This window comes from Eleginops maclovinus, chromosome 4 (genome assembly GCF_036324505.1).
Source record: "Eleginops maclovinus isolate JMC-PN-2008 ecotype Puerto Natales chromosome 4, JC_Emac_rtc_rv5, whole genome shotgun sequence".
Lineage (NCBI taxonomy): Eukaryota > Metazoa > Chordata > Actinopteri > Perciformes > Eleginopidae > Eleginops > Eleginops maclovinus.
Genome location: NC_086352.1, coordinates 20124456 through 20148586, shown reverse-complemented (window position 1 = coordinate 20148586; position 24131 = coordinate 20124456). Strand labels below are relative to the sequence as shown.

Genomic DNA, 24131 nt, shown 5'->3' with positions numbered 1-24131 from the left:
TTGTCAAAACTGACAGACATCCAATTAGGATGGATTCTGAAGAGCTGCAGGAGAGATTTAATGATACAGTCTGACTTTAAAAGAAAAAGCTAACACACACACACACACACACACACACACACACACACACACACACACACACACACACACACACACACACACACACACACACACACACACACACACACACACACACACACACACACACAGAGAGAGAGAATATGAGGAGTAAAGGGGTAGTTCTTTGCTAAAGAGGTCTGAGGTGTCTGCTCATAAAAACGGTGGAGACTATTTTGACCTCTAACCGCAGACAGCGCCCCCTTGTGGTAATACAACCGTTTGAGCACCAAGGACAGAGGCAAATATAGTATTCTGTATTTGAAGGTTTACATTGTTGGACAACGTTTCAATTGTGCTTAATTGTACCAATTGGTGGGACTGCACCATGAAGTCCTCATATGAGATATGACATGTATGCTAATTATTTTTAAAATATATTAATATTGTTGATTCGTGGATTTTTCATATTCTAATAAAATGTTTATTACTGTTAAGTTATAGTTTTGTCTATAAAAAAACACCAAAGGCCTTATGAGTTCTATTTAACACGTTGATAATATTTGAATTTGCCAAGAATAAAGTTAATTAATTGCAATAATGTTAACTTCAATGTGATTAAGTTTGACATCTGATTCTGTGTGATATTGATGCCAAAATCTAAAACATCCGAGACAGCTGGAAAGCTTTCTAACTGCATGTTTGACAGATGGCTGCCACGTGAGCTTGACACTTTCTCAATCCAAACACTGAAGCTGAGTATGTACTTGTTTGAGGCTTGATGATGCCAACTACACATAGTTCCTTATTTAATTTAACAGATTAACAAAATGTACAACTATTAAATAAAAAAGATAACAAATAAAATCCACTTGTATAACTAACAAATGCTTATGCTTAACCAAATACATTCTACAGGGCTGAGGACTCAAGATTTAATGAGCAGCTGTTGCTGGCACACTCAAGATGTTCGTGAGAGAGAGAGAGAGAGAGAGACAGAGACAGACACATACACAGAGAATGAGAGAAAGAGAGACAGAAAGAATGAGAAAATAGCATGAGTCATGTTTCCAAATCATGAACCAGTATTCATTTTCCAAAGCATTTATTCTTAAAAATAAATATACACAATGTAATCAACAACAAAGCTAATGTAATAACAATCTATAACGTATCTGATGCTAAAGTGAACTAGTGCTCACAGGGTCCTTGTTTTGAATAAGATGTCTAGAAAGTATTAAACATGGTCTCACAGGACACCCCTCCTTGTTATGGATAAAATATGGTGTCTTAAGGATATGAACCTGGACAAGTAAATCATCACTCTGCGATGTTAGTTAGAAATAGACAATATATTAAAAAATCAATGAGGTGACCTTAAAGCACCTACAAGTAACATTTCAATATTTTGGTCTTCGGCGTCCCCCAGTGGTGTTCTAAACGAGAACACTGATATGAGAGGGCTTAAAGTAACACAAAGATCAATTTCCATTGGTTATGCCTACTTGCAAAACAACCCAAAATAAAAGTACAACTATGTATTTCAAAAAGCAACAAAACTACCCTTTCCAGCTTGTGTTTGTCTTTAAACTAAAATAAAGTATTTGATTATATGAACGATTGGTAGATCTGTCGGTGGCCCCAACTAAGCATGATTTTCCTGTTCAGTCATTCACTACTTAAAGATCTTATTCTTGTTGAGTTGTTTTATTCGTCCCATCCACCTCATACATTCTTGTCTTACATTTCAGTGTCAACCCTTATAGGTAATCTTACTTTACATTACTCAAAAACAGTAACACCTCTTTCTTTCTGTGCAGTCAGATGAGGTGATGCACCAAAACTAAAAGCAACCACACACTCTGATCTGTACAGCAATTGTTTTTTTTTAATGCAAGCTTTCAGTCAGAGGCTAAAGAAGCTGATCAAAGGATTGCATTAAAACTGTGTGCAGACCGAGCAAATGATGTTTCTTTTTTTGCTGTCTGCCTTTGAATCACTGGGGTAGAATGAGTAAATTATATTATTAGTTTGTTTTCCCTGGGCAATAGAGTAAGGCAGAGTAAGAATAACAACACTGGTTGAAAAAATGAATTTGTAAAGATAAGATTTGATTTTTAAGCACACTAATTCACTTTACATTCACAATAATTGTATCACTTGTTACAGCTAAGTTTACTATACATGGACACATAGCCACAAGTCACACTAATTACAACAAATCTACTGGGAAACCTTTAATCTTTAATACGCAAACCTATATTTTAAAAGCCACTCAAAAGAGAGCAATATAATTCAAACATCAGCAGAGCTGCAAGAAGCATTAGCTGCAGGAAAGATATAGTAACTTCTATTTGATATGTGACCCAATATCCAAGTTTTTTGCATTTGTAAAAGAAATACAAAAATGTGCTTCTGTTGAAGTAAATGATTGTTAACTGACCTGCTGTCATGCTTTAAACACACATAATAATGTAGCTACAGAGGCCTTGAGAGACATAAAAAAAAAAATTGGAGCATTTGGCATATTTCAGTTCTGGAAACAATCACTAAAGGACCTTCCTACAGGTCATTTTGTATGTAATAGCCCATATATACAGATCGCACGTACTTTACATCACTGTTAACCGTTTTTTAGAATGATATCTGATGCATGGAGGCTTGAGACAGACAGAGACTGTCATCCGATAGCGGACATTCAATCTGAGCATTCATTCCTTTCTGTGTGGAAATAAATACGATTGTAGCACACCAGGTCTCAAATATCTAACCCTAACCATTTGTGAGCAGGCAAACACGCAAATACTCTCACTGGTATAATGTGGTGTGAATCTGAATCAACCAGTTATAAAACATGAGCTTTCTCTTTAGGGAAACTGGTACATTTCATTTGTCGAATACCTGGGAGAGTTAAGGGGCTAAAACATACAAAATGACACACCGAACTGTGTCTTTTGTCCAAAACATTCCAGGTATCCATGCTCCCTAAAATGAAGACAGCACCAATAAAAAAAAACGCGTGTTGTTGCTCATCCTGTTCTCTGTTGGCCTAGTACACAAATATATTAAGAAATGGGAGGGATAATGTAACTTCCCCTTCAGACAGAGAGTTTAAGCTAATAAATACATTGTTAGATTAAACTCAAAACGTTTGCATGGAAAATAAGATTAAGCCCAAAAATAATGTGTTAGTTAGTCTCCAGTTTGTATATTTCTCATTGAAATATTGATTCCATTGTCAGTGGAATCATTTGTACTTGTACTACTAGTACCAGAAGCATCATGTTATCATTTGATGATTTTGTTTACCGTCTAAATACCAAATGAAAAACATCACTTTCCCATGGTACCTCCCATGGAAAACAGGTTCAATAAATCTTTCACATAAGACATGAAGGAATGCTGCCTCCTCCAGCACATCCATGTTCATTCCCTCACGTTCTCATTGTTTTGATTTGATCTGGAAAAAATACGAGAAAAACACTTGATCAGCAAAATATATAGCAAGCTATGTAAAACAAACAGTGTCATTAATTATGTAACATTGTTTCTCATAAAGGAGGGAACCAACACAAAACATGTGGATCACCAACAGAGGAATGGATAATTCCAGAGAATACATACGGGTGATTTGACTTCTTGTACATGCCGTGAATCCAAATTGACTATAAATCAGAGATATTTTGAGCCCCGACACTTATACTCAAGGAATAGACTTCAGGTGGAGTACTGCTTTGGGAAGTTTGACATCAGCACCAGCCTTGATGCAATAAGAAGCCAAAACACAGCAGGTGATGACTCTGTTAGTTCAGATTAAACTTTTGCTCTCTCAGCTACTTTAAGATTAACGTCATAGAAACACAGTAAACATGGTAATGAAAAGGTAAGAGGGTTTACATATAGTACACTTTTATAGCTATACATTATCACACTAAATACCACCACAATTACAACACACGCAGTACTCACTGTATGATTTGATCTATGGAAAGATTTGATTGTGAGCGATAAACGTTATAGAACGAAAAAAAAACATATGTTGATGAAATGGAACACGTTACAACTACACCCAAAGGACCTCAATGGAAATGTGCATTCATTTGTGTTATCCTCAAATGTCTAATAAACTCCACTATCAGCTCGGCATAGAGCAGATCACAAATCAACCACACACACTCTCATCATACCTTGTAGCCAGTCGACTCCCTCCTGTAAACCTTCTCCTTTCAGAGCATCGGTGGCACTGAAAAAAATCCACACAGCCCATTAACCAAAGCTAAAATCCTTTCAGGGCTTTCTCACATCCTTAGATACTAGTATGGAAACACTTGTGCATGTATGTTCATACCAGATGTGCCAGGGTTTGTCCTTGATATTTGCCAAACAGAGCAGCTGTGAGACCTTGACAGAAGACAGAGCGTCCCTGACATCCATCTTGTTCGCAAAGAACAGGATAGGAATCCTCCTGTGTTTAATATCTGTAGTGAGAGGAAGTAAGTGGTATAAATCAGCAATTACATTATGTTGTACTTATAAGGAACAATATGAAGCCTAGACAACTTGACTAAAAAATATCTGTTGTTGGCTAAATAAAAACGTTTTTACAAACTGTACCATATGAGCTTACCAGGGTGGTTTAGTAATGTGTCCAGTTCTTCTTTGGCTACTACCATCCTCAGTTTGTCTACACTATCAATGACAAATATGATAGCCTGGCCTTCTCTGAGAAAGAAGAGAAAAGAAAGAAAACACAATAATTAATATAAACATTTAACGGCAACTAGAATCGTTAAATTGCTAAATGCAAGACCACTCACTTGTAGTAGTGTTCCCAGAGGTTTCTGTACCTGCCTTGACCAGACATGTCAAACACTGTGAAGGAAAGACTACAAGAAGAGAACAGCGAAAGCTTTTACACCCGCATTGCCATTGTATACTTTGAATAAAACACATGATAAGGCCATACAAAGTCAGAAATATAAAAGTATTAGAAGATGATTTATCATTTTTTGGACGACGAATACCTGGATGTCTTAAACTTCTCAATGCTGAAGCCAATAGTTGGGACGATGTCTTGTGCCTGGGCCTGGAAAAATAATTTCAGCATATTGTAAATAGAAACCTTGATAATGAGTATACATTAGCAACATGTTTTCTCCGGTAGCCATTAAACTGAAAAGAAATCTCATATTTTCTGTTGATACATTTAGAGATGACTATAAAATGGATAGTTACAAAAGTTGATTTATGATCGGCTGAGCCATGTTTGAAGCCGTGAAACGTGAAAAAATACAGCCTTACATCTGAATTACAATTTCAAACCAATGGTGACAAAATGTCACATCACGTTTTCGATTTTGATTTACCAGATAGGTTAGGAAGGGTGAGTAGCAGACAGAGATGGGCAGGATAAAGGAGGAAGATACAAATGAAAGGAGGCCTGTTTAATTACCGAGAAAGTAAGTACAAATCTGGGAAAAACTGACTTTTTCCCGTTTGCAGTTTTCAGAACTGGTGTGTCCAATCCCCAAAATAAACCAGACTCTCTTATGTTGGACCAGGCTCAATTAAAACAGAATGAAATGTAAATCGAGGATTTGTATCAAAAAAGGTTTTACACCAATGTTACCCTAACGATGCAATGTGTAGAATGTGTTGGTCAGACTTACATTGGAGGGCTTCAGTTGGTTGATGATGGTGGTTTTTCCACTGTTGTCCAAACCGAGACAAAGAACATTCACCTCCTTCTTCAACCCCAGCCATGATGCCAACTTGTCAAACAGCCCCATTTGCTAGCAAGCAACCATCAGCTGCCTGTTTGACCTACAACAAACAGGCCATACACAATATTAACAGAAATGGCAACACCGGCTCTTACACATATTGCAATTCAGTTGTTTTAGAGGAATTACATAACCATCTCTATTACAGCAGCTACTACAAAGTCACAATTTTGCATGTTTACACTGCTATTTATTCTGCGCTGACTTCGTATTTGTGACCTGTTTTTGATATCTTCCTGTTTGTTTGTTTGCTTTCTGTGTGTTTTTGTAGCATTTCTTATTTCCAGCTTCCATTTTGGAGGAGGTTTTGTGGCCCAGAAAATAGCTGCTGGCAACATCTAGAAGCTGCTTGACATCCTTCTGCATCCAACCTTTTCATATATGTGTTAATTCACATTTTTTCATATGGATTGTCTAACATGTACTGTTATTATGTTGGTCTACTCTGCATACTAGACATGTACTGCTCGTCTGTCCATCCTGGGAGAGGGATCTCCTCAGTGGACCTTTCTGAGGAATAGTTGCATGCGTCCTCATAATAAAAATAAAAAGGTAATGTTTGATTTTACTTAGTTGACATTTTTATTTATTTACGTAATGTTATCCTCCAATTTGGTTTTGCTGCTTTGAATGTAGTTTTGGTCAGGTTTGAACTGCATTTCCCTTCAAATTGCATAGTTAAACTGTTTAAAGCGGACCGAGTGATGTTTTACTTGAGAACATTCAACGTTCGTTTTTTATAAGCTACAAAACAACAGGCCATTTCAGAAAGAAACATCTCGTTTACTTCATAAGCTCACAGTTAGCTTGGCCTAACGTGCTTAGAGGGCTCTTACCAGGTTCTAACGTAATTAACGTTCGCTAACAGCTGTTTAGTTAATCTCGTTATTACTGTTGCTAGCGAGCCCCCGCTAACGTTTAGCCGCTAGGTTAATACGTTAGCTTGCTAGGTTTACAGGGTTATTATCAACTAAAACCTCAGGTAAGTCCTGTAGAACAATTTATATCGCCAATTCTGAAAGACAGTCACAAATATGACAGTGTGTACTAAGTTGAATAGATAAACGATCGTACGCTATAGCGCTACAGTAAACGCTAATGTGATAGCTAACGTTAGCTTCTATTATCCTTTCCAAAGGGGTATTGTAAAGCTTGATTACTTACCTGTACTTTTGCCTCGGGGTCTTGCTTCCAGGATGCACCTTACCGTCCCTTAAGCTAGCTCATTAAATAACCAGGGTCAAATCAGTGTTTCATTCATTTCTCCTCTGCTCTTTCATGCTCTCCAGCAGCCCACATTGAATCAACAAGTTATTTACACTGTGTTGCTGGGAGACCAGCTGACCTGCTGATTTAAGCCTGCCCCCTTCAGGCCAAACAAGGCTGTCTCCCACCTGCTGCTGTGGACTAAACAGAGTAAAGGAAACAACTTGAACGAAAATGAAAGACGGAAGCTATGAAGAAAACAAAAATAAAAACAAAAAAAAACACAATTTGCAAATATAATATTTAAAAAAGCGTATGTCGAGTAAAAGCTATATTGCAAGCTTGCCATATCAAATCCAGTGAACTTCTATTTATTCACATTTTTTTGTTTCATTTTCATTTTTTGTTTTTGTTTCACCAATTTTGTGAGTATTTCTTTTTGCCGTGCATTGTAATTTATGTGAACTCCAAAGGTACACAGTACAATATGGACAAGTTGAAAAACGTTTGTAAAAAAACAAAACAAAAATAAGTTTTGGACATAAAATCCTTAAAGGACATTTTGCCTGTTATTGTCTCTCTAATGACTTTATGCATTTCCTTTATAACCTACTATACTCTAAGCATCTGTTCGACCAACTCACCTGACAATTCTTCATGTCCAGAACATGTGTCAGTCTCTTGAGGGACAATTAAGGGGACAGTTATATTGCATGTGTGTTTGAGAGAGAGCATGCGTCCATGGATACAAACTTGTGCGCGCATGCGTGTGCGTGTGTGTAAGAGCCTGCTTTGAAAAGAGGGAGATGTGAACCTGGAGTGGTGTTAGAGTCTGAGGGAAAACAAAGTCTTAAAATAGGATTGTTTATTAAGGAACAGCCATACTGAATAAAAGATACAACTTTCACAAGACTTTTTGTACAAGACATACTGCATTATCATGAGGATAGAACGTATACATCTCTATAAAATCTTTTGACATTCAGCGGTCTTTAGTTCAAAAAACATGATTGTACTTTACTATTCTGTCGATCTCTATTCTTGGTTGAACTGTTTCCTTAACTAGCTTGAATGGTTGTAACTAAAGTCTTATACTGTACCATTATTACCGTACCTTCTATCCTATCCACATCTTCTCTGGTCATGAGGTAACTGACTTGAGACCAATCAAAGTCAATAGAAACCATTGGATTGTCACTTGGAAAGAGAAGAGGTATTGGTGAACACTTGAACGGACAATAGACAAAATAAGTCCTACATTCAAGTGAATGCTAGTGGTTGCTGAGCTAATTGAGAGACCACATTTGGCCGATGCTGACAGAGGTTGATTGTTGTGGAGGCTCTATTGATGGTTGTCCAAACGATGATGAGTGAATTAACTAGACCACATGTGTGTCTAGCAGTGGAGCACTCCCACAGGAGCAGCGTGTGGTACCTGCTACACCTTACAGTCTGGTGTTTGTGCAATTAGTTACATGACGATGCCAAGGAAGTCGGGCTTGTTTCCGGCTTGGTGTGTCAGACACACAGTCTGTGTTTGTGCGAGGGGCTCACACTTGAAAGCCACTCTGTTGGATGTGGTGAAGCTGCAGGCGAAGAGACTGTATGCTGCTTATGATTCTCCTCTGGTGTCCAATTAAGCAGATCCCGATACGTCTAATGTCACTGTAAAGGAGAGGAAGTTTTGTATTAAACATCCAACAAGCACATTGGTCAGAAATTATAATATGAACAAAAAATACATGAAGAATGGAAGGACATACTATTGTCACTCCAGCAGTAATATAGTAACATAGATATACATACTGTACGGATATCAATCCTATTACAATTTCACCCTTTTTCTGTTCCTGTGATGTTTCCTTTTAGTGGGCTTTTTGATACTGTAGCTGCACTCTGTAAAAGTCGGCTTCACTCACTCTATACTCATGGTTGAAATGGAATCCAGTGTTGTGTATCCTGCTGCGAGGAAGTTGTTCTTATACTGGCTCATTTTGATGGAGTCAAGCCAGTCGCCAATAGAGATGAAAAGAGGGTAGTCTGGCATGTCTTCTGGGGAGTCAGGGTAACTATGAAGACAAATAGAAAGTTGGAAATACAGGTTAAGATATTGTTGATCTAAATATTTCTTCAAATTGCCATGTCAAGGGTTTGGAACAACATCAGTACAAATCATTTTCAGACTAATTTCTTAAACTGCCTTAAAAAATGGTTGAGGTTATTGTATGAGACGTGGAATGAAAATAAACTTGCTGAAATGAGCATGACATTTAATCACAGTTAATATTACAGCTTTTGCTTTTATTCCCATGTAAAACTATATTATTCTCATCTATTTAGCTCTTATTGCTTATGCAAAATCAACAGTATGGTCCTCTGCTAAAGTGTTTGTATATATTGATTCTTACCTCTGCCCATCATTCACCAGAGCCAGCAGACTACTGGGATTAATTATGAGTTTGTCCAGGAAAGAAAGCACATTGTTGAAGCGTGGTCTCAGGTTAGACTCCTTTTGCCAGCAGTGCAACATCAACTGGTGCAGAGTCACAGGGCAGCCCATTGGGGCTGGCAGACGATAGCCCTCTTCAATTGATAAAATGACCTGAGAGAAACATCAATGAATTGAATACAAATGACCAATGAAAATTATTTTAAATGGTTTTGGAGTTTTAATGTAGTCAGCCGCTTACATCTTGATTGGACATCTCCCAGTAGGGCCTCTCACCATAAGACATAACTTCCCACATGACAATGCCGTAGCTCCATAGATCACTAGCTGTGGAAAACTTTCCATAAGCAATAGCCTCTGGTGCTGTCCAGCGTATTGGTATCTTTCCTCCCTGACACAAAAGCAATAACACAGAAAACACGTATTAAGAAGGTATTCAGTATTTCTAACTGTAATGATGTTTTAGTACCCTGCAGTAACTAACTGTTACTGTTAGGTCCACACTCACTGTAGCAGTGTAGGCTGCTTCAGTGTCATCTTCTAGGACTCTTGACATGCCAAAATCAGACACCTTACACACAAGGTTTTCATCTACCAAGATGTTGCGAGCTGCGAGGTCCCTGTGAATGTAACCCATTTCTGAAAGAAAGGTCATGCCAACTGCGATGCTGCGCAGCATGCCCACCAGCTGGAGCACTGTAAACTGTCCATCACGTGTCTGGAGTGGATGTGGGAGGGATAGAGAGGATCAATATGATGTATGTTGGAAAATATTATCTTAGTAATCAGGTGTACAGGTGAGACTTTTAAATCTAAGTAAGTATTTTACTACTGGTTAAATACAAAAAAAACATCTGTAAACAAATGTAATCCTCTCACCCGGAGGAAGGAATCAAGTGCTCCATTTTCCATGTACTCAACGACGATCATTACTGGTCTGCCTAAGGGAAAGGCAAAAGACAGGTTAAATAACGTACAAAGTAAAGAATGAACTGGTGCTATGCAAAACAGTCACACAGCTTACTCCTAGTGACCACACCCTCCAGACGGATGATGTTGGGGTTGTCAAACTGTCCCATTATTGAAGCCTCTCGCAGAAAGTCTCGCCTCTGCTGTTCTATGTATCCACCTTTAAGTGTCTTTATTGCCACAGAAATGTCCACCCTTCCAGGTATGCGCAACCGTCCACTACAGACTTCTCCAAATTCACCTGTCAAAAAAAAAAACAGACAACGCATTCATTGGTTCACCATCTGTCATATATAATAAGACTTAGGCTATTCAATATAGTATTTACAGCAACGTTATTAAATAATGAAAACAATATATGTATTCCGTAAATACTGCACATATAAGTTACCAGTATTTCCCGATCTTTGTAAAGTATAAACACAGATTTTATAAACATTGTGATTCACAGTTTGTTAGATTAAAACTTTTTAAAAGATGATTGTGTAAACACAATTCAGTACGGAATCCTGCAGTTGACTTGCCATTGGAAAATCTGTACCAGGCATACTGCCTCCACTAGATGGAGCCAATGTTACAGAAACTAGATTAATGGGAGGCACCTTCATAATCACTCATGGGCTAAATAGCAGACACAATCTGTTCGATTTAATGATCCAGCGAACATTATTATCCATAGTCAGCAGCACTGCCTTTAAAATACTATAAATTTCTTTAGAATCAGATTTCTAAGAGTGACAGTAAAATGTTTAATTCAAACAGTATGAGATTTCTCATAAAATAAAGACGTTACTCAATGTAAAATGTGAAAATTACTCTACCACAGGTGCTTCACAACCATTTTTACAAAATGCCTGTGTAACCCTAAATGATAATTTAGGCCATATTTAGATTAACATATTTGAATTAAATAATCTCTTCTATCTGTTCTGTATTTATCTTGCACGCTGTGCTATTCCAAACAGGAAAGCAGGCAATGCATGTACATTGCAGTATGAGTTGATGATTGTGTACATGTGTGTATGTATAGTTTTTACATGTATGTATCCATTTTACCTGCACCAATCACCCTCTCTATGCATATGTATGAGGGTTCTATCTCTTTGGCAAAGTCCTCCACAGCCTGAGTGGGGTCTTCATATGTATCTGGATCCACATAAGTCTTTATCCCTGAGAATGGGACTGAAAGAGAAGCAATGTTAATCTCATAGACACAGGCAACTTTGACATCACATTCACATCTCAAACACATGGATAATCTGCCGAAATGTCAATGTGACCCCTCAGGTTTACACGTGGCATCATCAGCTCCTCTTGCAGTATTATGAAAAAGGAAACATGTGAATCCCTTTGTACACACAAGAAATCAACATAATACAAGAGCACCTGTGCGAAATAATGCAAGCAAGTTATATACCTTGAACGCACCATATACTGTATTTATACAGTACATCTTAGTAAAACCCCACAAAATTGTTGACAGCATAGTATACTTTTCTTACGTGACACAACTAAAGTAAAAAAACTAAGATTTTTATTTTGCTCAACAACATCTTTTATACTCTTGCCCAATTGTTTGCCTGCTTTAAAACGTTAGTAGGAAGAAAGACATTTTACTGTGCGAGAGAAGTTGAATCAGCTATACGAGTTGATAATTAATGTTATATACTGTATGCTTGTATTATACTGTAAAGTTTTTCTGTCATTTTGTCAAGGCACAAAGAGAAACAGCAAATAAAAAGAAAGAAAGAGAAATGGGTTGAAAAATGCAATGTGCAGTGTATGAAGACATTACAGGCAGCCAGACTTCAGAATCCTCCTCCTGGCTGAGGCTGGGGACGCCCGCTACAGTGAGCACCGTGCATCAGGACTAGCACAAATGATTACAGCCCCTGGTACACCTCCAGCAGATGAGCTGGGGACTAAATGTACTTTATAGTTGTGTCAGCTCCAGTAGAGGGATGAAGGCTTTGTCTGAGAAACCTTCAAGTTTGGGGTCTACAATCTACCTCTGTCTCCTGGGTGTCGAGCTCAGCTCTATATTAGAAAATGCCTTTTCTTACAGTAGGTTGAGCCTGCCTAGGTGATACCTCCGCAGCACACAAAAGCAAAGAAGACAGACAGCAGGGAAAGACTGCAGGGGCCAAGGATTCTACTTACAATATGTTGAGAATATTTGATTATTATCATTGTTTGTCATGTTCTGCAAGTAAAATTAGACATTGCAACATTAAAACACCAAACAATAAGATAGATCTTAAGCAAATTTTTTAGGTACATTGTTGGAAAAGGAAAAATAATTAAGACCTGACGGCCCACAGATGACAGAGTGGTTCGATTTGTCTCAAGAGCATCACTTGTGTTCCTGCAGGCCTCAGATCGAATCCTACAATGTGTCACTGAACTCTCTCAGTTAATAACAGAACACTGTTGTGTCACCGTTCAAGATTAAAACGCCTCCCCTGTGGGGCCAATCGTTAACCCTGTTTTATTAGTAAATGTAGGACCACACTTCGATCAATCCTGTGATTGTTAAAACATTAAAGTAGTTACCTACGTTTTGTTAAAATAAAATAACGGTGTTGTATGAGATACAGTTATTGGTGGTAAAATCAACCTAGGCAAATTGTAACCGCTCTTTGTATAACGTGTGTGTCACAACTAAAGGGAGGGAGTGTGAGCATGCAGTTTGTGGAAGATGTATGGTCCCCAAAGTGAAAACCACCTGTTCCCCAACAACATCATTTATTTATTCGAGCATTTCATGGAACCAATACCAGGGGAGGCCACAACACTAACATTGTTTATTGTTTTCTTCAGGTTCATAAATTTGTGTTGTATAAATGGGAACATCCCATTCCAAATTCATAGGCATCAATATGAAGTTGGTCCCCCCTTTGCAGCTATAACAGCTTCCACTCTTCAGAGAAGGGTTACTACAAGATGTTGCCCATTCAAACTGAAGAGGTCAGACACTGATGTTGGACTAGAGGGCCTGGCTTGCAATCTCCGTTCTAGTTCATCCCCAAGTTGTTCAATGTGGTTGAGGTCAGGGCTCAATTCAATGATTAAGAAGAGTGGTCCATATAGTAGGTGCAATATAAATCTATTTATTTTTCATTCATATATTTAGTGTTTTTGACACAAAAATGCACAGCATTTGTGCTATTCCACTTAAGCAAACAGAGACAATTAACAGTAATAAATACAAGTTAAGGTTCAGCAATGTTGTAACTCATTTTGGCATCATTATTTAATTGTTGAATATTATTGGATGCAAAAACAACAACAATATACAAACATTATATATAGCCCATTGAAAAACCCATGTTGGTCCACCAGTAGTGAAAACCCATACAAGCTATTGTCAAACCCACATACACAAGCAGACATACACAATATAAACAATATTTATATACGTATATGTACAGTACCATGTCCACTGTGGAAGCGAGTCCTCCTCTTCTCCTCTGACTTCATCCTGGCTTTAATGTACCCTTGACACCTGTAAAGAAGAACCACAGAGTGTGCGCCACCGAGTAATAATCAATGTTACCCCGATGTAAATACTCCTCTAGTCTAACATTCATCCAAGCCTTTGTCTTCACCTTTTTCTCCCTCTCAGAGGTCTCACCCTATAAAGGATTTGACATTATCAGCAGAAGTCACTTAACTAACAGGTGTACTAGGTGGATAAGTGAACACTTTTTTCTGCCAGCAGAATTTGCTGCCAAAGCACCAATAATTTGGTTTGCAAAGACATTGCTGGCGGGGGAAAAAAGGCAGAGATTTTCCTCTTTTCTATAAACCATTCTTTAAGAGTAATTTTTGTTCTTGCACTTATGTATACTATAGTTCTTCTTATTTACTTCCATTTCCCTGCTTCAAATTCAAGGCTTTCAAGGATTAGTCTACATAGAGAGGAAGAATTGGAACAAAAGTAGTTATCCAAAAAAACATTTGCATCCACCATGGAAAAAACATACCATTTCATCATAGGATCAAAATGTGCTGATATTTAAAAAATTGTGCCTTAGGAAAGTTTACATAAACATATTTTATATGCTTGTTTAAATTATACACACCTTTACTATTTTCTATTTACACGTAGCTGAACATATGTCAAAGAGAAATGAGGGATGAAGCAGGCATTATTACTTTTCATTTACATCATGCAGTCTGGCTCTGTACGGTTTTGTGTGGCCAATGCTCGGCAGGTGATGAGGCTAAAAAATATAAAAACAAATATTTACATTTCTGTGGTCTACTCAGCGGAGCACTCAATCTCAATCTGTACAGCAATCAGCAATGTTCACATTTTAATGTATGGTAAGGACAAACTCCAGAAATTGCGAAATAATCTAACTTCCAATAAATTCATCGCATTACAAAAGTATATCCATTGCATATGTTTAAATAAGGAACACACACACATCTTCTGGATGGAAGATTGTGACATTGCATTTTGGCCTCTTTTGCTCTCAACACTGACGTGATTGTTCAATGCTACTCAGACTACAAACGGAAGCCAAAGCGCTTTTGATCACCAATTTCTTGTACCTTTGCCTAGTTTTAGCATTCCTATGCAGAATCTGTTCAAAGACATAGAAACACCTGAATCTATTTGTCTTTATGAGACAGATCAGATTATGACTTTTTAGCAAATTACGTTTGCACAGAGTGTTTTAGAATATCACAATCTTGTACCATAATAAAGGTATAAATTCAGTCAAATTACATACAGATTTTGGGCCATTTTTCATTGTTTATGAACAAGTATCTCCAGTGGTAAAACCCTGTGAACCAGAGGCCGAAAGAGAACAATGGTCTCGAGATAACCTGAGGAAGTTAATGGAATGCAACAAACTGCTGCTACATGCATTACACGCTGAGTAATTAGGCAGAAAATTGGTTCAGCCATTTGGAAAATAAGAGTGTCTGGTCGGTTGCAAAAAGAGAGTCCATTAACAGGCTTCTGGTTGTAGCATCGCTCTGGAGATTATGTGAAGCAGAGGTGTGTGTGTGTGTGTTGCCAATGAGCCAGCACCAAAGAGCAAGGTGGGTTTCTTACCGTCCAGTGATGAGGAGGAAGAGTGTTAGGATGACCAACAGGGAGAAGCCTCCTACAGAGGCAGTGACCACCACCAGAACTTGACCCTGATCAGCGATATCAGGATCTGAGGACAGTAACAACAAAACATAGCCAACAAATTCAGAATGTGTTAATTAAACAAGCTCTCTGCCTGAGTTTAAACCAGAAAACTGACACTACTTTGTGATAAAAATTTGCTGAAATGTACTAAACGGGTGGATTAAACACAATACCTAGGTTTGTGTTGTTATATTTGAACTTTCTCTTTAGTTTTCAATATTTAAAAAAAGCAATAGTATAACGCAGTAGTATGCTTTTGATCCCTCAGGTTACCCTTCTTCAAACTATGTAATTAAATTATAATATAATTGTAACTCTTCTTCTGATGAATTCAGGGCCTATACAGTCATAATCCATAAACCAGTATGTTGGATAGTCTGTAACTCTTACACTTAACTTAACACAGCTTTAAACTTTTCTGCACATTTGGCTGTAAGCAAACAGCAAAAATATATCAATGAAAAAGATTTTCATAACAAAGATAAGTATCTTCAAAATAAAGGTACTGACAAAAGGTCATTATGAACCAACATGGTGAAATGTTGTTATTATTATTATATTTTCTTTATTGACGGTACACCTGAAGATGGACCATAATGATTGTGTCCCAATTCTTCTGATGTATGTGGGAGGTTGAACAGTGTAATCATGATCATTATAAGACTTTTAAACTGAATTGGCGAAGTTTACAATCATTTTATCTTCTGATATTGCACTAGATTTTCGCACATTATTGTGTTAAAGCGATATAGTCTTCTGCTGTTTATTTATTTTGAACTAAAAAGCAGGGGGTAGCAGGAAATAAAAGCCAGCAATATTTCTTGATAAATCCCTGACATCTCAGTGAAATCTGCTTGAGTCAACAATTGTATTTAGTTATAGAAACACTCCCAACTGCTTGTATAAAATGCAGCTACTGGAAAAAGGTCTAAATCAGTGGCACTATGTGAGTGCCCTTGAATGGGTAGAATAAGGTGAGAGAGTAGATTGCACATTTGTGGAAGCAAGATCAAAGAATATATATTGAATTACATCAGATGCACTGGCATATGGTGGTATGAGTAAGTGTAGGTGGACATTTACATATTCATAACCTAAAGTGTGTATCTTCTAGGAGGATGTGCGTTTCTGCATATTTCAGGATTAGAATCAGCCGAGCGTAATATGTGCATCAAAAACTTACAGAGCCTATAAACATTTAAATAAATGGTTCATGCCTGAAGAAGCACTGATGAGTTTCACTGATCCATAACAAAAAATGACCATAAAATGTCGCCTGGGATTTTATAAGGTTGTTGATCATCGCTGATGACTTCACATCCTTGGCTTTAACGCTCTCCTGTGCATTGTTTGAAAAAAACAAAACAATATATCCTACTGACTGGATGGCTGAACGTCAGCGCTGGTCCTCGCAGCCGGTGTAACACAAACAAAGACACAATTGCCTCATTCTCACTCCCCCGCATTCATACCCTCAGCTGCAGTAGCAAACTCAAAGTTGGGGCTGTACGCTGTGTAGCCAGCAGCAGTGCGAACGCGAACGTGGAAGACATAGACAGTGGAGGGTCTGAGGCCCGTCACCACCACGCTGGGGTTTCTGGTCCGTGTCGATGAGTAGCTCAGCTGCTCTTGCTCCTAAAAAGATAAAAAAGCAGCAGGTTTTGGCAGGAGGGACAAACAGTATTTCCATAAACCCATTATCACAGCAACATTTGAACAAAACACAATATGTTCAACCTTTTAACTATCAGAGCAGATGGTGAACAAATTCCAGAAAGCAATACATAATGGAGGCTCTTTGTATGTAATCACTTATGGTGCATTACAGTGTTTAAATAACTCATTCAAACCAGTTAACATCAAGGAATAAGACATGTTAAAACATAAACACATCAAAGCAACTGTCAAACTGTCGTATAAAATATGATAAAACACTTAACCTTTTCAAAATATTTGACTTCATAGTCCACTTTGTCTGAGGGAAGCTGTTCCACTTCTGACCAAGAGAGGGCGATGCTGTTTTCAGAGGCCCAGTCTTTCCTGACTACACCCACCAGAGCAGGACCTGAGGTTGCAGTCAAAGAGAACAGGGATTTCAACTGTGATAACAACATAACAACTTAATTTGATTAGTGACTGAGTTATGTACTAAGAGTGGTATGCCATAGAGTGATACTAAAATGTATAAAAAACATGACAGGTCTGCAGCAGGACTGAGCCCCCCAGAGTCACCTGCCATAGAAGTCCAAGGGAGGTAATGAGCCATGTATTGCTCAAGCCACATCAGTAAACTCTAAAGTGAATATACTGATATCAGGTAGACAACAGCAACAGCACATTTTCAAAAGAATATTGAGCCATCACAAACAAAAATTGAACAAAACGTTTTAAAATGCCAAACTGGCAAAAAAAAAAAAGTGAAATAGACACCTGAGCTATACATAGCTCGTAAATTCCCTAGCTAACTAAGTCAATCTCAATGAAAACAACTTTAAGAAATGTAAGAACCTTGATGTAGGTTGGAATATAAATAGTTTCAGTGTGTTTAAGGAGGGCCAACAAACTACCACAACGCTGTCCAGATCTAGTCTGATGTACGGCTTGAGAGACATATTTTGCTAACCAATCCACTAGACCTGCAGCTACAGTTTGTCATGTTTGTCATCTTGCCGAATTTAAGGGAATATGTCGGACAGGCTGCTGAGGAGACACAAATTACAAAGCAGAGATTCAAATATTTCCATCAATTATTCATACAGCCGTCACTTGAACAGAATATGATTTGGCAAACTACTACATCCAGTCCCTTTGTTGTTGGCGTGCTGCTATGGAGATCATTGTTGGAATACAAATTAAAGCCCAGGTTTATGTCTTTAACTATATCCATATGGACACAGAACCAGTACTATACACATAAGGTGACGTTTCGCTCTATCAGCGTGGACGTTTTGTGCTTCAGTTGTGACTTTAACATTTTGTCAAAAGGCCAAGATTTCCTCACAGCACGCCCCTACACAATCAAATGCCCCCTACATAATCCAACAAGTCAACTGCATCGACTTGTATTAAAACAAAATAAGGTCAGGGAGAGAAAAATGGTGCACACAGTAAGAAAGAGTTTGATGCTGACCATAGCAAAAATACACCGTCACATGCAGACTCCTGATTTGAGTCTGTTTAAACGTTTCTTTATGAACCTTAATGTTTGTGACACAACACCACAAAAACGTTTTATGACTTGTTGATAAATGAATGAAGTTTTTTTATATTGATTAATATCTTACACTTCTTACAGGATTATCATTGGACTGCCCTGCCTATTGAACAGTTTGCCCTGTCAGCCATGTTATTCCTGGTAACATGTGCCCTCTCTTTCCTGCTGGCAGGTGGTGCCTGAGCTGAACACAGTGCCGGAGATGTTGAGGAAAATCTCTAGCCCCTGTGTCTGTCTACCTGCTGCAGTTATTAATGGCAAACAGTTGACACACCGACAACACTACACACCATGCATTGAAAGAGCACTGCAGTGCAAAAGTGCACAGGCGAGGTAAGGACAAATTCAAGGTAGTTGCTTTATGAATGTCATCTGTGCCCTCCCTGAAGGATTCAAAGTAATCATGAGCGCAGTATCTACTCAGGCATTATCCCAAGGTTCACAAAGTTAAACGACAGTTCCTATAACCAAATCTAACAGCAATTTATTTATTATAAACTGAAATATCTGACAGCTTGCTAAAAGCAATTCAGATTTTGCAGTGGATATGTTTTATCCTTTCTGTCTGATTCATGTAGGATCATATACAATATTAATACAATGGGAACACTGTAATCCAAAACCAAACATTGTTTTATTGAAAAGCTGCACTGATCAAAAGCAAGTCACTCGCTTATTTGCTGATTACTTTCAGCTATACGTTTTTAGTTAAGTGATAAATATACAGTAGACGATTACTTTTTTAGAAAATATACAGTAGACCAGAAGAGAGTTCTACGGTTTAAATCAGGGTGAAATTCATGTTTTCTTATGTTAAGAATATTGTACAAAATAAAACAGTTATGCATGTGGTTGGTCATTACACTTTTGCATGTTTAAAGCCAAGAGAATCCATAGCATGAAATCATCAAAATCATGAAAAAACAGACCTTGAATTGAACATTTAAAGTGAATATTTATATTTGTTTATGTGCTTGAAAGAATCGGTTCTTATATTTTTAAGCAAAAATGTTTTCAGATAAACATTTCCATGAGAATTACATTACCAGAGGGAATTTCTGTCTTCAGCAGTATAATATTATGTATCTATCAGTGTGTGTGTGTGTGTGTGTGTGTGTGTGTGTGTGTGTGTGTGTGTGTGTGTGTGTGTGTGTGTGTGTGTGTGTGTGTGTGTGTGTGTCGCTGTGCTTGAGGAGTAGAGTTTTCTGTGCGTGAATATTTTTTTAATGTGAGAAAACTCGCTAAAAACCCTCTGAACTTGTATGCAAGAAGCAACTTCGGGTTCATAAATCAATAAATCAATCCACTGGTTAGAAATCTGCTGCTTTGTAGCTCAAAGAACACAATTAGGGTCATTACAGTCCAATCACCATCTGCACATCAAAAGATAATTGAGAACCTATTAGCTCTGTAGTTGATTTATTGGCAGCATGAACAAATAAGTTAACCCTGAACTACAGATGCTAAAAAAAAGATGAGGAAAGGAACAAAAGAGGGAGTGAGAGAGAAAGAGTGAACAGGGAGAGCTGTAAAGAATTCCCACGGGCTTGCATCTCTCCAGCATCTGAGCATATAAATAGACGTCAGCCTTATTCCCAGAGCAAAGGAGATGAAAACAAGAGAATCCACTGGGGGAAAGGGGAAAAGAGCAAATATAACAGAGAAAATCTCCTGAATCAGGACACCACCAAACAGTGGGAAATATTCACACGTGGATTAGATATGTGAGAAATTTGCCTGACTATTGTAGTAATTTTTTTGTAAAATAAATAATAATGTTGACCACAATCAGAGTCAAGAACAATTGTGGTTGTATTGAAATTTGAAGTGAAATTGATTAATACAAAACAGTATGAGATGCACTCAAGGTCCATATCCATGTTTAGTAGTGGCTATGGTGCAGCGGTTTAGTGTCATGCTCATCAGACCAGGCACACCTTGACCGACCACTCTAGTCAACATGCCATGTGTCCTAGGGCAAGGCACTTCACCCCAGTTGGCGAGTGTATTCCGTGTCTATAATATGTTGTTGAATGTAAAGCACTTTGAGCACTTGGAAAAGGGCTAAAATAAATACCACAAATTATTATTGTTATTATTATTAAAATGTAATAAACATCTCCTCAGCAGCAGCTCATATGTACATATAATATATACATTGAATACAATTTGTATTCATTTGTTTTAACGTTGTTCTTCAAATCTGATTTATATGCTAGTGAGGGATTATAAAAATATGTGAACTTTTGTTGAAAAATGCACCTATTAAAATGTCCAATGACCCAAAGCACCAAGCCAAACTGAAGGTTTACCAAACAAATTCTATATTATCTGTCAGGTTGCTTACTTTCAAATCATTGCAAAGAGACAAACACTATGAAATAGACCAACATTTTGATGCAACTTTAAACCTGTTATATACACTGCCCGGCCAAAAAAAAGGTCACAAGCCTGTGGGGGCAGTGCTATGATCTGGGGTTGCTGCAGTTGGTCTGGTCTAGGTTCAGCAACGCTATGTGCCCAAAGAATGAGGTCAGCTGACTACCTGAATACTGAAGGACCAGGTTATTCCATCAATGGATTTTTTCTTCCCTGATTGCACAGGCATGTTCCACGATGACAATGCCAGGATCCATCGGGGTCAAATTGTGAAAGAGTGGTTCAGGGAGCATGAGACATCATTTTCACACATGGATTGGCCCCTACAGGGTCCGGACCTGAACCCGATTGAGAATCTTTGGGATGTGCTGGAGAGGACTTTGCGCAGTGGTTCGAATCTCCCGTCATCAATACAAGATCAAAAAATAAATAATGCAACTCTGGACAGAAATAAATGTTGTGACATTGCAGAAGCTTGTGGAAACGATGCCACAGCGAATGCGTGCCGTAATAAAAGCTAAAGACGGTCCAACGAATATTAGAGTGTGTGACCTTTTTTTTGGGCCTGGCAGTGTATGTGCTAACACAAACACAACCGTGGAATATGTCTCGTCAAAAGCTGCACCTGAAACTGTAGTTGTCAGCCTTGCATTGGTATCATTAGCTAGTAGTGTCTTGCGTGTATAATAAGAAAATATTACATACATGTGGTAAAACAATACCAAATGATTGACAGGAGGGTATTTGAGGGTAATCTCTAAAATTCATGATGAACTTTTTTGCGAGAGCAACTACTCAAATCAGGTACCATAGGCACTATAAGCACACTTAGGAATGTAATGTGATCTCTGTAGCAGCGTAGTACACGGCAGTGGATTCTGGATTAAACTGAAAGACAACTCTGCAGAGATTTAACCATTTAAATAAGCAACTGTTTGAATTCAATTATTTCAGCATATGATCAATACATCATTACATCTCACATTTTTTAATTGATTTGAGTCAATTAGATATGTAATGCAATTTATGGAATTAGATTTTTCAGGGTTTCACAAATATAAAACCTAAACTGTACAACAAACATGTAACATACATTACAGTCCAAACGTTCATTTTCTCAATAGACACAATTTTAAATTACATAAGAATGACTTTTATTTATATTTGTGGTTGTCTCTCCGCTCCTGTTGAAGGAGCACAGTTTTCCTTGGTGCAACAAACACCGTACACAAATGTTCTGTCCTTACAGAATACTGCAGTGAACTTTGTGGGAGGAACTGTGATGAGAACTGCTCCGCTGAGCAATAAATACAGTGTATTTTGAGTGGAGTGCAGTTGGCTGTTCATAGACACACAGATCATCCTGCTCACTCCACTCCGCATTGCTGTCTTGAAAGGCGTGAGGACAGCTGACCTTCATCAGCCTCAACATGCAGACGCCACCATGCTCCTTTGCAATGTGAGAGGAGAGTGTGCACAAAGAGCCATTCAAGATGATCAAATGTGTCCTCTGAGAATCTCTGACTGGCTAAAAAAGCAGAAGGATAACTCCAGTACATCGTATCGTAGAAGAAGGCAGTAAAACACTTTACACTTCACAGAGTGATCATGCATCTTGATTAACTGGCCATCATAACCTATCAAGGTTAGACAAACACGCAGGCAGAAGGGAAGAGAACATTATTAGTAAGCCTGATTAATACATTTAGCATAATTAAATGCATAATGAGGCATTAATATGCAATCTACAAACAGATAGCATGCCAACAGTAAACAAAGTCTCCCCCTTCTTCCAACGAAAAATCCAGTTAATTGCTTATTCTGCTTTTGATTGGCTATTATTCTATCGTTGACATAATATCACATTCAATTACATGAATCTGCTTGCAGCATCTGCCTTAATTGGAAATAAGCCAATCCAATCCGAGTCCATCCAAACACAAGTTAAGACAAGCGCAGATTTACAACAAGCCTTTCTCTCGCAACTCTATGACTGTTGCGCCTCATTTGAATGTAAACAAGTATTGTGCACTTAACAGACATATGGTGCTCTGGAGAATTGAAATAGATTTTCTAACATTGGTCTGTTATTAAACGGCACCATCAAGAAGCTTTGACAATGTTTTCCTCCATGTACAGCGGATTCCATATGCACATTACTTATTCATTTATATTTTAGAAGGTGTTGAGAATATGGCACATGCATGACACTGATATATACAGGTATATATACACTGTATGCACACACACAAGCCTACAGCATACATGGCATACTGTATATGGCACATGTGAGTGGGAGAGAGAAAAAAAAAGGAGCGAGCACAGGGAAGCACTGGCTGACAGTATGCAATGCTTCAGATGGTACATGGATAGCAAATGTCATATGTGGATGGATTTGATTGCCTGCTTGTTTGCATGTGTGCCTATCTGTGTGTGAATACATTGTGTCTACTGAGGAAAGGTGGTTTGACAAGTTAATCCATTCTAAAACATCCTAATGGAAAAATCCCCACAGGCTGCTTTCCTCCTCTGTACAGATTATTTTGCATTCCAACTTCCTCCTGTCAGTAGCAGTGTTTTCCAGAGAGAAACTCACACACACCTGACACCTGGTGTCCGTGGTATGATGACAGCCTATCAGCAAAACAATTATAAAAATAAGATTTACTTTATAAGCGTTTGTTATGTTTTTACAAGGGCCAAAAACAAGAATGGAATAAAAAACGTGACGATATTTGGAGCTACGATTAGGGCATCCTTTTAATATATATCTGAGCAATTGATGAGTGTCTGTTTTCTTTCTTATCAGAATTTCATCTTAATACCGTCTTGCTGGGCTTACTGAGAAAATGTGCACATACATCCGAGTATAATTTATTATTTATTCACTCCCTTTCCTTCCTGCATTTCAACCTTCTACAT

At 38.0% G+C, this 24131-nt stretch overlaps 2 protein-coding genes across 2 annotated transcripts in view; both read right to left on the bottom strand.

Moving 5' to 3' along the window:
- Positions 1-1145: 1145 nt before the first annotated feature.
- On the bottom strand, positions 1146-7209 carry arl6 (ADP-ribosylation factor-like 6). The gene is made up of 8 exons (XM_063882484.1): positions 7005-7209; positions 5727-5880; positions 5082-5143; positions 4875-4943; positions 4685-4779; positions 4406-4535; positions 4245-4300; positions 1146-3517 (listed from the first exon to the last, which is right to left on the bottom strand). Exons 2-8 carry the CDS (start codon positions 5844-5846, stop codon positions 3492-3494), a joined length of 558 nt encoding a protein of 185 aa, XP_063738554.1. The 5' UTR covers positions 5847-5880; positions 7005-7209; the 3' UTR covers positions 1146-3491.
- A 787-nt stretch (positions 7210-7996) lies between these two features.
- Positions 7997-24131, bottom strand: part of LOC134863159 (ephrin type-A receptor 6-like) — a 48195-nt gene continuing 32060 nt past the window's right edge. The window contains exons 9-20 of the mRNA XM_063881487.1: positions 17557-17681; positions 17089-17251; positions 15536-15641; positions 13899-13969; positions 11521-11646; positions 10520-10705; positions 10375-10436; positions 10004-10213; positions 9737-9886; positions 9455-9648; positions 8966-9115; positions 7997-8711 (exon numbers count right to left, since the gene is read on the bottom strand). Of these exons, the coding sequence (XP_063737557.1) occupies positions 8597-8711; positions 8966-9115; positions 9455-9648; positions 9737-9886; positions 10004-10213; positions 10375-10436; positions 10520-10705; positions 11521-11646; positions 13899-13969; positions 15536-15641; positions 17089-17251; positions 17557-17681 (1658 nt within the window). The 3' untranslated portion in view covers positions 7997-8596. The remainder of the gene's footprint in view (positions 8712-8965; positions 9116-9454; positions 9649-9736; positions 9887-10003; positions 10214-10374; positions 10437-10519; positions 10706-11520; positions 11647-13898; positions 13970-15535; positions 15642-17088; positions 17252-17556; positions 17682-24131) is intronic.